The following is a 14,178-nucleotide window of genomic DNA, read 5'->3' on the forward strand; positions in this document are numbered from 1 at the left end:
AACGAGCTCTCCAAGGATGTCAGGGACAAGATTGTAGACCTAAACTAGGCTGGAATGGGCTACAAGACCATCGCCAAGCAGCTTGGAGAGAAGGTGATAACAGTTGGTGCGATTATTCGCAAATGGAAGAAACACAAAAGAACTGTCAATCTCCCTCGGCCTGGGGCTCCATGCAAGATCTCACCTCGTGGAGTTGCAATGGTCATGTGAATGGTGAGGAATCAGCCCAGAACTACACAGGAGGATATTGTCAATGATCTCAAGGCAGCTGGGACCATAGTCACCAAGAAAACAATTGGTAACACACTACGCCATGAAGGACTGAAATCCTGCAGCGCCCGCAAGGTCCCCATGCTCAAGAAAGCACATATACATGCCCGTCTGAAGTTTGCCAATGAACATCTGAATGATTCAGAGGACAACTGGGTGAAAGTGTTGTGGTCACATGAGACCAAAATGGAGCTCTTTGGCATCAACTCAACTTGCCGTGTTTGGAGGAGGAATGCTGCCTATGACCCCAAGAACACCATCCCCACTGTCAAACATGGAGGTGGAAACATTATGCTTTGGGGGTGTTTTTCTGCTAAGGGGACAGGACAACTTCACCGCATCAAAGGGACGATGGACGGGGCCATGTACCGTCAAATCTTGGGTGAGAACCTCCTTCCCTCAGCCAGGGTATTGAAAATGGGTCGTGGATGGGTATTCCAGCATGACAATGACCCAAAACACACGGCCAAGGCAACAAAGGAGTGGCTCAAGAAGAAGCACATTAAGGTCCTGGAGTGGCCTAGCCAGTCTCCAGACCTTAATCCCATAGAAAATCTGTGGAGGGAGCTGAAAGTTCGAGTTGCCAAACGTCAGCCTCGAAACCTTAATGACTTGGAGAATATCTGCAAAGAGGAGTGGGACAAAATCCCCCGAGATGTGTGCAAACCTGGTGGCCAACTACAAGAAACGTCTGACCTCTGATTGCCAACAAGGGTTTTGCCACCAAGTACTAAGTCATGTTTTGCAGAGGGGTCAAATACTTATTTCCCTCATTAAAATGCAAATCATTTTATAACATTTTTGACATGCGTTTTTCTGGATTTTTTGTTGTTTTTATTCTGTCTCTCACTGTTCAAATAAACCTACCATTAAAATTATAGACTGATCATTTCTTTGTCAGTGGGCAAACGTATAAAATCAGCAGGGGATCAAATACTTTTTCCCCCTCACTGTGTGTGTGTGTGTGTGTGTGTGTGTGTGTGTGTGTGTATGTATGTATGTATGTATATACACACACACACACACAGTGGATTTAAAAAAAGTCTACACACCCCTGTTAAAATGGCAGGTTTTTGTGATGTAAAATAATGAGACAAAGATAAATCATGTCAGAACTTTTCCACCTTTAATGTGACCTATAACGTGAACAATTCAATTGAAAAACAAACTGAAATCTTTGAGGGAAAAAAACCCCCAAAAAAACACTAACCTGGTTGCATAAGTGTGCACACCCTTAAACTAATACTTTGTTGAAGCACCTTTTGATTTTATTACAGCACTCAGTCTTTTTGGGTAGGAGTCTATTAGCATGGCACATCTTGATGTGGCAATATTTTCCCACTCTTTGCAAAAGCGCTCCAAATCTGTCAGATTGCGAGGACATCTCATTTACATTTATGTCATTTAGCAGACGCTCTTATCCAGAGCGACTTACAAATTGGTGCATTCACCTTATGATATCCAGTGGAACACAACCACTTTACAATAGTACATCTATATCTTTTTTTAGGGGGGGGGGGGGGGGGGGGGGGGGGTGGTAGGGGGGGGGGGGGGTTAGAAGGATTACTTTCCTGTGCACAGCCCTCTTCAGATCACCCCAGAGATGTTCAATTGGATTCAGGTCTGGGCTCTGGCTGGGCCATTCCAAAACATTAATCTTCTTCTGGTGAAGCCATGCTTTCGTGGATTTGGATGTGTGCTTTGGGTCGTTGTCGTGCTGAAAGGTGAACTTCCTCTTCATCTTCAGCTTTCTAATGGACGCCTGAAGGTTTTGTGCCAAAATTGCCTGGTATTTGGAACTGTTCATAATTCCCTCCACCCTGACTAAGGCCCCGGTTCCAGCTGAAGAAAAACAGCCCCAAAGCATGATGCTGCCACCACCATGCTTCACTGTGGGTATGGTGTTCTTTGGGTGATGTGCAGTGTTGTTTTTGCGCCAAAAATACCTTTTGGAATTATGGCCAAAAAGTTCAACCTTGGGTTTCATCAGACCATAACACATTTTCCCACGTACTTTTGGGGGACTTGATGTTTGTTTTTACAAACTTCAGCCCGGGCTTTGATGTTTTTCATTGTAAGAAAAGGCTTGCCTTGCCACCCTACCCCATAGCCCATTCATATGAAGAATACGGGAGATTATTGTCACATGTAGCACACAGCCAGTACTTGACAGAAATTCCTGCAGTTCCTTTGTTGCTGTAGGCCTCTTGGAAGCCTCCCTGACCAGTTTTCTTCTTGTCTTTTCATACATTTTGGAGGGACGTCCAGTTCTTGGTAATGTCTCTGTGGTGCCATATTTTCTCCACTTGATGATGACTGTCTTCACTGTGTTCCATGGTATATGTAATGCTTTGGAAATTCTTTTGTACCCTTCTCCTGACTGATATCTTTCAACAATGAGATCCCTCTGATGCTTTGGAAGCTCTCCGCGGACCATGGCTTTTGCTCTGAGATGCAACTAAGAAAATGTCAGGAAGATCCTACTAGAACAGCTGAACTTTATTTGTGATTAATCAGTCACTTTAAATGATGGCAGATGTGTAATGACTTCTATTTAACATGAGTTTTAATGTGATTGGTTAATTCTGAACACAGCCACATCCCCAGTTATAAGAGGGTGTGCACACTTATGCAACCAGGTTATTGTAAGGTTTTTATTTTTCATTTTTCCTCCTCGAAGATTTCTGTTTGTTTTTCAATTGAATTATTCACATTATAGGTCACATTAACAGTAGAAAAAGTTCTGACATGATTTATCTTTGTCTCATTCTTTTACATCACAAAAACCTGCCATTTTAACAGGGGTGTGTAGACTTTATATATCCACTGTGTATATATATAAAAAATTATGAAACTTTTTCTTTCACTTAAAAAATGTGGAACAAGTTATGCAGATCATTAGGAAAAATAATATAATTTTAATCCAGGCAGGAAAATGTGACAACTGTGCAAGGCGTGTGTAGACGTTCACTTGGCATTGTAATAGGTCCGGACTGAGCTGTGCCAATTTTCTCCCTGATAGCTTGATAGAAACACTTGCTTGAAAACTACAGTTTCAGATTCATCATGTGTACATGCGGTTGTTATCAACCCATTGTTTCATGTACACAACTGACCTTAGAAGGATAAAAAAATAGATATGCATGCCCACGTACACACACAAAAACATTCACACTTTTGTCATCTTAATATATTCTTCTTGCAGTGCTAACCTGACTTTTTTTTTCTCACACAGCCATTCCAACCATTTCTATGACAACAAGGCATATGAAGCTACTAATCAAAGCCATCAATGACAGGTTTGAAGTCGACACATCTTTCCGAGAACGGTCCCAAAGTCCCATCTTTAAATGTTATTCCATTAACACTTTGGCAGAGGATGCCAATCCTGTCTCTAATGGTACTTTCTGAACTCAAATGGCGGACTAGAGGAATAGGCGGACACGCCGAGGGCTTTGATGGAAAAAGTCTTGGGAGATTACACTGGGTTTGATTACATTGGCTGGCTGCATGTCTGTCTGGGTAGCTTCCTGGTGCCTGAGAGGCAGAGGGGGAGAGAGAAGATTAGAAGCAGAATGAAACAGGGAAAAGGAGTGAGAGAATAAGAGGGTGAGGAAGAAAGAGGGATATCGAAAAAGAGAGAAAGATGCAGAGAGAAACCAAGACAGAATTAGGATAGAAGAAGGGATGAAGATAACAGAAAGAGTGCGAAAGAGAAGCTCAATATGAGAGCTGACGAGGGTCGGCTGCTTAGGCGAGCCAGTGCTGTGCACCGTGTGTTAATTTATTAGCCTTTCCTGCCGGCTCACCTGCTCACTCTCCTCCCCCTCACCTGTTCGCTCCGAGCACTAACGAGAGACGACAGGGGTGGCCCTTACGGCCCAACGCCAGGATGTGATCATTAGAGATGGAGAGGAGAAATGTCAAACTATCTACTCGCACACACACACACACTTCTGCTGTCGCTCTTCACCAGGGGGTTGCCACCCTCTCAGAGCAACTGCAGTCCTCCACCAGCACACCTGAGCAATCTCATCCCTCTGTTTCTACATCCTCCTCTCTTTCTCCTTGTCTTTCGTTCATTCCACTGTCATTTTCACTATCCCTCAATACATCTTTGGTTTATGTCTTATTTTTTAGCTTCTTTATTGAGATCCCTGTGTGGCTCTAGATCATTGCTGAGACATGCCAGAGGTACCTCATAGATACTAAAGGTATTTCAGTCTTCATACAGCTTGTGCGAAACACTCCAAAAATAGACTTGCATATTAAACAAATGTCTCATGAATGTGTGAATATAGAGGGAAGGAAAGCATATGAGAGGGAGAGAGAGAGAGAGAGAGAGAGAGAGAGAGAGAGATGACATTTGAAATGTCTTTATTCTTTTGGAACTTCTGTGAGTGTAATGTTTACTGTTCATTTTTATCTACTTCACTTGCTTTGGCAATGTAAAGATATGTTTCCCATGCCAATAAAGCTCTTGAATTTAATTGAGAGAGAGAAAGGGGCAAACTTAAAGGCAGTCAAACAAATCAAACGTATAATAGAATGTACAAACATTCCCTCACACTAGAGGTCGACCGAATAATCGGAATGGCCGACTAACTAGGGCCGATTTCAAGTTTTAATAACAATCGGAAACCAGTATTTTTGGACACCGATTGTTTTTTGTTGTTGTTTTTTTACACCTTTATTTAACTAGGCAAGTCAGTTAACCCACCGGTCTTAGGCCATCATTGACAATAAGAATGTGTTCTTAACCTCTCTGGGCCACTCACGATAAATGTTCACAAAAAACATAACAATAATTTTAAGAATTATAGATACAGAACTCCTTTATGCACTCGCTATGTCCGATTTTAAAATAGCTTTTCGGTGAAAGCACATTTTGCAATATTCTGAGTAGATAGCCCGGCCATCACAGGCTAGCTATTTTGACACCCACCAAGTGTGGTACTCACCAAACTCCGATTTACTATTAGAAAAGTTTGATTACCTTTGCTGTTCTTTGTCAGAATGCACTCCCAGGACTTCTACTTCAATAACAAATGTTGGTTTGGTTTCAAATAATCCATAGTTATCCAAATAGCGGCGTTTTGTTCGTGCGTTCAAGACACTATCCGAAGGGTAAAGAAGGGTGACGCGCCCGACGCGTTTTGTGACAAAAAAATTCGAAATATTCCATTACCGTACTTCGAAGCATGTCAAACGCTGTTTAAAATCAATTTTTATGCTATTTTTCTCGTAAAAAAGCGATAATATTCCGACCGGGAGTCGTTGTTTTCGTTCAAAGAGAGAGAAAGTAAACATGGTGTCGGCTCGTGCACGCGCCTCCAGTCTCATTGTCCTCTGATCGACCACTTAAAAAATGCACTACTGTTTTTCAGCCATGGCCTGCAAAGCCACCATTCATTGTTCTGGTGCCTTCTGAGAGCCTATGGGAGCGTTAGAAAACAGGTTACTGCCTTGTTCAGGGGCAGAACAACAGATTTTTACCTTGTCAGCTCGGGGATTCAATCTTGCAACCTTACGGTTAACTAGCCCAACGCTCTAACCACCTGCTTTACATTGCACTCCACAAGGAGCCTGCCTGTTACCTTGGCTTCTTACTGCATTTGCGTAAGTTGCTAGCTAGCATTAAACTTATCTTATAAAAAACAATCAATCATGATCACTAGTTAACCTCTATGGGTTCTGTATTTCACTGAAAAAAAAAACATTTGAGATAATATTTTACGGATTTGACCATATTAACTACACATGGTTGATGATATTACTAGTTTATCTAGCCTGTCCTCCGTTGCATATAATCGCTTAGGTACACGTTGCTCCAACGTGTACCGAACCATAAACATCAATGAATTTCTTAAAATCAATACACAAGTATATATTTTTAAACCTGCATATTTAGTTAATATTGCCTGCTAACATGAATTTCTTTTAACTAGGGAAAATGTGTCACTTCTCTTGCAACAGAGTCAGGGTACATGCAGCAGTTTGGGCTAGAGGTCGACCGAGTATGATTTTTCAACGCCGATACCGATACAGATTATTGGAGGACCCAAAAAAAAAGCTGATACCGATTAACTGATTAGCTTATTTGTAATAATGATAATTACATCAATACTGAATGAACACTTATTTTAACTTAATATAATACATCAATAAAATAAATTTAGCCTCAAATAAATTATGAAACGTGTTCAATTTGGTTTAAATAATGCAAAAACAAAGTGTTGGAGAAGAAAGTAAAAGTGCAATATGTGCCATGTAAGAAAGCTAACGTTTAAGTTCCTTGCTCAGAACATAACATATGAAAGCTGGTGGTTCCTTTTAACATGAGTCTTCAATATTCGCAGGTAAGAAGTTTTAGGTTGTAGTTATTATAGGAATTATAGGACTATTTCTCTCTATACGATTTGTATTTCATATACCTTTGACTATTGGATGTTCTTATAGGCACTTTAGTATTGCCAGTGTAACAGTATAGCTTCCGTCCCTCTCCTCGCTCCAACCTGGGCTCGAACCAGGAACACATCGACAACAGCCACTCTCGAAGCAGCGTTACCCATGCAGAGCAAGTGATGTTTGAAACGCTATTAGCGTGCACCCCGCTATCTAGCTAGCCATTTCACATGGGTTACACCAGCCTAATCTTGGGAGTTGATAGGCTTGAAGTCATAAACAGCGCAATGCTTGAAGCATTGCGAAGAGCTGCTGGCAAAACGCACGAAAGTGCTGTTTGAATGAATGCTTACGAGCCTGCTGGTGCCTACCATCGCTCAGTCAGACTGCTCTATCAAATCATAGACTTAATTATAACATAATAACACACAGAAATACGAGCCATAGGTCATTAATATGGTCCAATCCGGAAACTATCACGTTTATTCTTTCAGTGAAATAAGGAACCGTTCCGTATTTTATCTAACGGGTGGCATCCATAAGTCAAAATATTCCTGTTAGATTGCACAACCTTCAATGTTATGTCATAATTAAGTAAAATTCTGGCAAATTAGTTTGTAACGAGCCAGGTGGCCCAAACTGTTGCATATACCCTGACTCTGCGTGCAATGAACGCAAGAGAAGTGACACAATTTCACCTGGTTAATATTGCCTGCCAACCTGGATTTCTTTTAGCTAAATATGCAGGTTTAAAAATATATACTTCTGTGTATTGATTTTAAGAAAGGCATTGATGTTTATGGTTAGGTACATTCATGCAACGATTGTGCTTTTTTCGCAAATGCGCTTTTGTTAAATCATCCCCCGTTTGGCAAAGTCGGCTGTCTTTGTTAATGCAGGGTTGCCAGATCAATAGCTGGGAGAGCCTAATCAATGGGTCTTCATGATTTGTCTTTCCTGAAAGAGGATGTTTAACATCTCGCTCGCTCACACACTCACTCACACACTCACTGTCTTTTATACAGGTAAGGCAAAGGTGCAGGGGTCAAGAGTCCATCAGCCATGAGATTGTGCTAAGAAGTATACCCCAATACATTGTTCAAGGATCATCTCCTCTCCATCTACTAACCATTAATGGACAATACACAAAACTGATCCAAGACCTGCTCTAACAAGCACTGTGTTATCTGCTAAGTGATCAGCAAAAATGGCATTGGTGAATAGCATAAAAGGAACAATGAGCCAGAAGGTTGCTATGGAGATGAGCCAATTGTCTGGTGTCTGCAAGTCTCATTATTGTGGGAACACCATTAGCTTCTATAGACATTAGGACTGACAAGAACAGGCCTTATTCAAATTTACGGGAGGAATCAGGTCTAATTGAGTTCTTCACACAGCACATTATTTTAATGGGTGGCAATGTAATAATGAACAATACATTTGCACACATTTTTTTGAAATAATTCTGAGGACAAACTTTCTATTCATCTACTAGCTAGGAAGTGGGATTGAAGTCATTTAATGGTTCCTGTGATTAGCCTCCCATTTTCAAGTCAAAAGAAGCTTCTATACTCCCAGTACTAGTAACAATGGCATTTATTTCAAAATACGCCTTCAGATGAATAAGCCTAAATGGTTTACAGTTTACAAATGACAGTAACCACTGATCACACCAACATACGCTTACTAGTTACAGCAACCGCTTACTACTAATTGGTGCCATGGAAGACCCCCTGGAAAAAGGTGAAGGGGAGGGAGTACACCCTTGCCTTAGTTGACAAGGCCATGGTGAGGGAGATCACACTGATTAAAAAGTCTCATCAGCCAATGACCTTTAAGATACGCATTCAAAGAGACCTGTGATTAACTGGAGCCACCTGAGTTAAGGAAAGTGATCAAGGAAAGGACATTAGACTCATGGTTTTCTGTTCCAATATCCCCACTAGTGTACCACATTGGGCATATTGCATCTTGATGATACAATGTATCCTAACATGAATAGTTTTGTGGTTACCTAGGCAGCACTTCAAACAATCTAGAAATTGATAACAATTAAATGTTATGTAGAGGGCAAAAAAGTGTGTGCGCATGTGTTTGTGTGTATGTGATCCAATTCTCACCTGACAGGCATTGTACAGCAGCTGGTGCTCAAACTTCTTGATGCCCAGAATCAGCTGGAACATCTCGTACAGCTGCTCCTTACTGAGTATCAACTCGGACACGGCACTGAGGTGCATCCTCTGGGGCTGGCGTCGTAGGTCCTCATCCCCTCTGTAGATGGCGTCGTACTTGGCGATCCAGGAGCTCAGCACTGTCTCTTTGCTCAGGCCGTCGATCTCGGGCAAGCTGCGCACCCGGCGCTCAATGTTCTTCTTGAAGACGTCACGGAAGTCGCACGCCGAGCAGCCGCCACTCTGCACCATCCTGGACACCCGCTCACTGTTCAGAAAACCCTGCACAGGAGGAAACCAGGGAGTGTAAGGATCCAGAAATAAGCAAGACTAATGTAGCGCTGCTAAGTTAATGTAGCTATTTAACCCTTTATACTGGTACCCATATACAGGTTGAAAATGGCAGAGTTGGGCACTGATAAATGCCTAAATTGGAACACAGTGGCTTTACAGTAACATGCTATACTTGATGTCAGAACTCTGGCTCTGCACTTCATAGTGCTGTATGGGTTTTGACTGACAGCCATTTTGAACTTGAGCACGACAAGCAGTTGCTTCTATCCATCACGCTAATTGGGCAACTTTTGCTACTTTTTTATGTCTGAGTGAGGGAAATGCTGTAAATTAAGAGGACTCTATGTCTTTTGAAAGATGAGATGTTAAGGATTATAATACCGTTTTGAGTCCAAATGTGCACTTTACATTTCCATATCATAAAACTCATGTCATATAGTGTCAACGTTTATAATCACTATGTTTGATGTAAAGTTACAAGATGACATGAGGTCATACCGTGGGTTGTTCCGAACAGAATGAGCCTGTTTATCCATTGTGAAGAACATTTGCCGCTGCACATGCACCTGAACACACTCATGACTCCTTTCTATGCGCACCAAAATGATGATCCATTTCCCTGAAATGCATTGTGAAAGCCTAAACACCCTTAACTTAGCTAGTCATGCTGGCAATAGAACAGGCTTTCAAATGATGCCCACCTAACCCAGATTGCGATTTATAATGGACCATTTTCGGATTGCATAAACAACAACAGTAATTGTGTGATGGCAGGGAGGCAGGTTTGTGTTCCAAACAAAAGTTCCTCAACGGCACCACTAGCAGAACAAAAAAAATGCACTTTATAGTTGAAGGCTCTTCTTTGAGTCATAAAAATGAATTGAAACGACTTAGGAACTGTGTACACTTTGGAGAGGTGTGTGACCACTTGGAGACACCAGTTAGTCCTCTCACTCAAACCCTTGTCATTTTTATTGTCTTATGTTGCACTTACAGCACATTTTCCAGGAATATTCATATCATGTTACTAATGTATCCTGAGTATTTTCAGTACACTAAATGTAAAAAATCAACAGTGTAAAGTTTGGATTCCATCTTGTGTCAGGTGAACTGTTGTGGCCTCAACTTTGGTCTAATAATTTTCCCATAACCTCCTAACTGTTCCCTTTCAATTGCTACCATGGTTATGCATATACTTTTCATATTGCTTCTGTAAGAAACATTTCAATTCATCCCTATCAATATATAGGCCAATTTGTTGCCATTGTTGCACTTTGTTATAGTCCCTGATAACCTCTTTGATTCAGAGGGGTTGGGTTAAATGTGGAAGACATTTCAGTTAAATCCATTCAGTTCTACAACTGACTAGGTGTCCCCTTTCCGTGTTGCATTTCTGAGAAACAGTATTTTCTTGCATCCCACTATGTACACGAGATACAAACATGAAAATAATAAATGTTGATATATAATACAAAAATAACTTAATATGGAACACAAGTAGATCAAGAAATTAAACAATAAAACAGTGTAGGTTGATTTAGCTCAGGGTAATCTCCTTACATGGGCTCCAGTGGTATTAAACATGCAGGTTTTATGTCCAGCTCAGGGCAGGCAGAAGACGTTTCTTCCTCAGGGTTTTAACTGCAGACTCACTCGGATTCTGTCTGCTGGTAGTCATGACGGTACATGAACTTCATGTTTTAAGGCTCACTCAAGGGTCTCATCTGGATGTAGCCATTAGGGGAGGCTAATCTGTATTTATTATGGACCCCCATTAGCTGCTACCAAGGCGGGTTGTACTGGCCTCTGCTTCGGAGAAGCTCCTGACTCTTCACATGGTGTATGAGTGATATAACCCAGGCCCTGTGTCCCCAGGCGCTCTCATTTGTTGACTTCTGCAACTGTAAAAGCCTTGGGTTCATGCATGTTAACATCAGAAGCCTCCTCCCTAAGTTTACTTTATTCACTGCTTTAGCACACTCCGCCAACCCTGATGTCCTAGCCGTGTCTGAATCCCAACAAACATTCAGAAATTTCCATCCCCAATTACAACATTTTCCATCAAGACAGAACTGCTAAAGGGGGCGGAATTGCAATCTACTGTAGAGATAGCCTGCAGAGTTCTGTCATACTATCCAGGTCTATGCCAAAACAGTTCGAGCTTCTATTTTTAAAGATCCATCTCTCCAGAAATAAGTCCCTCACTGTTGCCGCTTGTTATAGACCCCCCTAAGCTCCCAGCTGTGCCCTGGACACCATATGTGAATTGATTGCCCCCCATATATCGTCAGAGTTTGTACTGCTAGGTGACCTAAATTGGGATATGCATAACACCGCGGCCATCCTACAATCTAAACTCGATGCCCTCGATCTCACAAAAATGATCAAGGAACCTAGCAGGTACAACCCCAAATCCGTAAACATGAGCACCCTCATAGATATCATCCTGACCAACTTGACCTCTAAATACACCTCTGCTGTTTTCAACCAGAATCTCAGTGATCACTGCCTCATTGCCTGCGTCCGTAATGGGTTCGCGGTCCAACGACCACCCCTCATCACAGCCAAACGCTCCCTAAAACACTTCAGCAAGCAGGCCTTTCTAATCGACCTGGCCCGGGTATCCTGGAAGGATATTGACCTCATCCCGTCAGTAGAGGATGCCTGGTTGCTCTTTAAAGTGCTTTCCTCACCATCTTAAATAAGCATACCCCTTTCAAAAAATGTAAAACTTAGAACAGATATAGCCCTTGGTTCACTCCAGATTTGACTGCCCTTGACCAGCACAAAAACACCCTGTGGCGTACTGCACTAGTATCGAATAGTCCCCTCAATATGCAACTTTTCAGGGAAGTCAGGAACCAATACAGTCAGTTTGAAAACACTAGCCTTTGCTTTCCTAACTGAAATTTGCATCCTGGGGCACTAATTCCAAAAAGTTTTGGGACACTGAAGTCCATTGAGAATAAGAGTACCTCCTCCCAGATGCCCACTGCACTGAGACTAGGAAACACTGTCACCACTGATAAATCCACAATAATCGAGGATTTCAATAAACATTTCTCTACGGCTGGCTATGCTTTCCACCTGGCTACCCCAACCCCGGCCAACATCTCAGCACCCCCCACAGCAACTGGCCCAAGCCCCCCCCAGGACCTCAGACAGGGCCGAAGGTTCACCTTCCAACAGGACAACAACCCTAAGCACACAGCCAAGACAACGCAGGAGTGGCTTCGGGACAAGTCTCAATGTTCTTGAGTGGCCCAGCCAGAGCCCGGACTTGAACCCGATCGAACATCTCTGGACAGACCAGAAAATAGCTGTGCAGCAACGCTCCCCATCCAACATGACAGAGCTTGAAAGGATCTGCAGAGAAGAATGGGAGAAACCTCTCAAATACAGGTGTGCCAAGCTTGTAGCATCATACCCAAGAAGACTTGAGGCTGTAATCGCTGCCAAAGTAAAGGGTCTGAATACTTATGTAAATGTGATCGTTTTTTATTTTTAATACATTTGCAAAAAAGTCTAAACTTATTTTTGCGTTGTAATTCGGGGGTATTGTGTGTAAATCGATGTGGGGAAAAAACTATTTTAAATACATTTTAGAATAAGCTATAAAGGTGGTAAAATGTGGGAAAAGTGAAGGAGTCTGAATACTTTCCAAATGCACTGTAATGCTCATATCTACCTCAAATGTAGTTGATAGTCAGTGTCTCTCTCCAGCCTGACTAACATACAGACAAACATAGGAGCTTGTGTTGACAATGCGTATTACCGACTTTGTTTGGCTACGCCATCTCTTTGTTTGATTCCGTTTCGGAGGGATGGCTACGCCATCTCTTTGTTTGATTCCGTTTCGGAGGGACGGCTACGGCATCTCTTTGTTTGATTCCGTTTCAGAGGGTCAGCTAAGGCATCTCTTTGTTTGATTCCGTTTCGGAGGGTCAGCTAAGGCATCTCAGTGAACACAGAGCTACCAGAGTGGAAACAGCAGATGGAGATGAATCGCAGCTCCTCGTGGGGAGTAAAGGTGCAGAACAAAAGCACTTTGCGTTGGTAAAACACAAACCAACAAAACAAATGTGTTTGTGTCGAGATAAAAGCCATTTCCTGAGCTGGAGTGAGATTTCAGCTTTGGGGGGGGGGGGGGGGGGGGGGGCTGCCTAATCTCAAGGACAAGTTCCTCTGAAATGCAGTCAGGAAGAGAGCCAGGCTTCAGGAAGATAAATGGAGTTAACTGGTTAAAGGTGGGTAGATGAAGGTGCCACTGGCATGGACTGCTAAAGGGGGTAATCTGGCTAACAAAAGCCAAGACAAGTTCCTTTATTTGAATCGCAGTTAGGCGAAAGAAACAACAGTCCACCACATGAAGAGGGATGGCAAACTGCCAAACAGGAGACACACATTTTGCTAGACAAAGAGGGAGGAGGTAGGCTAACAGATGTGAGTGTCACTAGCAGATACCGTTTGCTCGTGACTGATTGGTTTAAGTTCAAGCTTATTTTGTGAGCCTGGTGTGATGCAGAGCTAGGCAACGAGGTGAGTTTGGCTAATTGTTCAGTGATTCAATGACGGCTGTGGGGGGACTTATGTCAACGTACACTGAGTATAGAAAACATTAAGAATGCCTGCTCTTTCCAAAACAGACTGACCAGGAGAATCCAGGTGAAAGCTATGAAGGGGAGGAAACAGGTTAAAGAAGGATTTTTAGCTGTGTGCGCCATTCAGAGGGTGAAAGGGCAAGACAAAAAATGTAAGTGCCTTTGAACAGGGTATGGTAGTAGGTGCCAGGCTCAACAGTTTGTGTCATGAACTGCAACACCGCTGGGCTTTTCACGCTCAACAGTTTCCATGTGTCAAGAATGGTCCACCACCCAATAGACATCCAGCCAAATGACGCAACTGTGGGAAGTATTGGCGTCAACATGGGCCACTTTTGACACCTTGTAGAGTCCATGCCCAGACAAATTGAGGCTGTTCGGAGGGTAAAAAGGGGGATGCAACTCAATATTAGGAAAGTGTTCCTAATGTTTGGTAT

General features: G+C 42.5%; 1 protein-coding gene across 7 annotated transcripts in view; it reads right to left on the bottom strand.

Moving 5' to 3' along the window:
• Positions 1 to 14,178, bottom strand: part of cadps2 (Ca++-dependent secretion activator 2) — a 237,066-nt gene that overhangs the window by 141,073 nt on the left and 81,815 nt on the right. For all 7 annotated transcript variants that reach the window (XM_029751538.1, XM_029751535.1, XM_029751531.1 and 4 more), the window contains exon 3: positions 8,796 to 9,128. In XM_029751538.1, coding sequence (XP_029607398.1) covers positions 8,796 to 9,128 — 333 coding nt within the window. The remainder of the gene's footprint in view (positions 1 to 8,795; positions 9,129 to 14,178) is intronic.

This window comes from Salmo trutta, chromosome 4 (genome assembly GCF_901001165.1).
Source record: "Salmo trutta chromosome 4, fSalTru1.1, whole genome shotgun sequence".
In the NCBI taxonomy this organism is placed as follows: Eukaryota; Metazoa; Chordata; class Actinopteri; order Salmoniformes; family Salmonidae; genus Salmo; species Salmo trutta.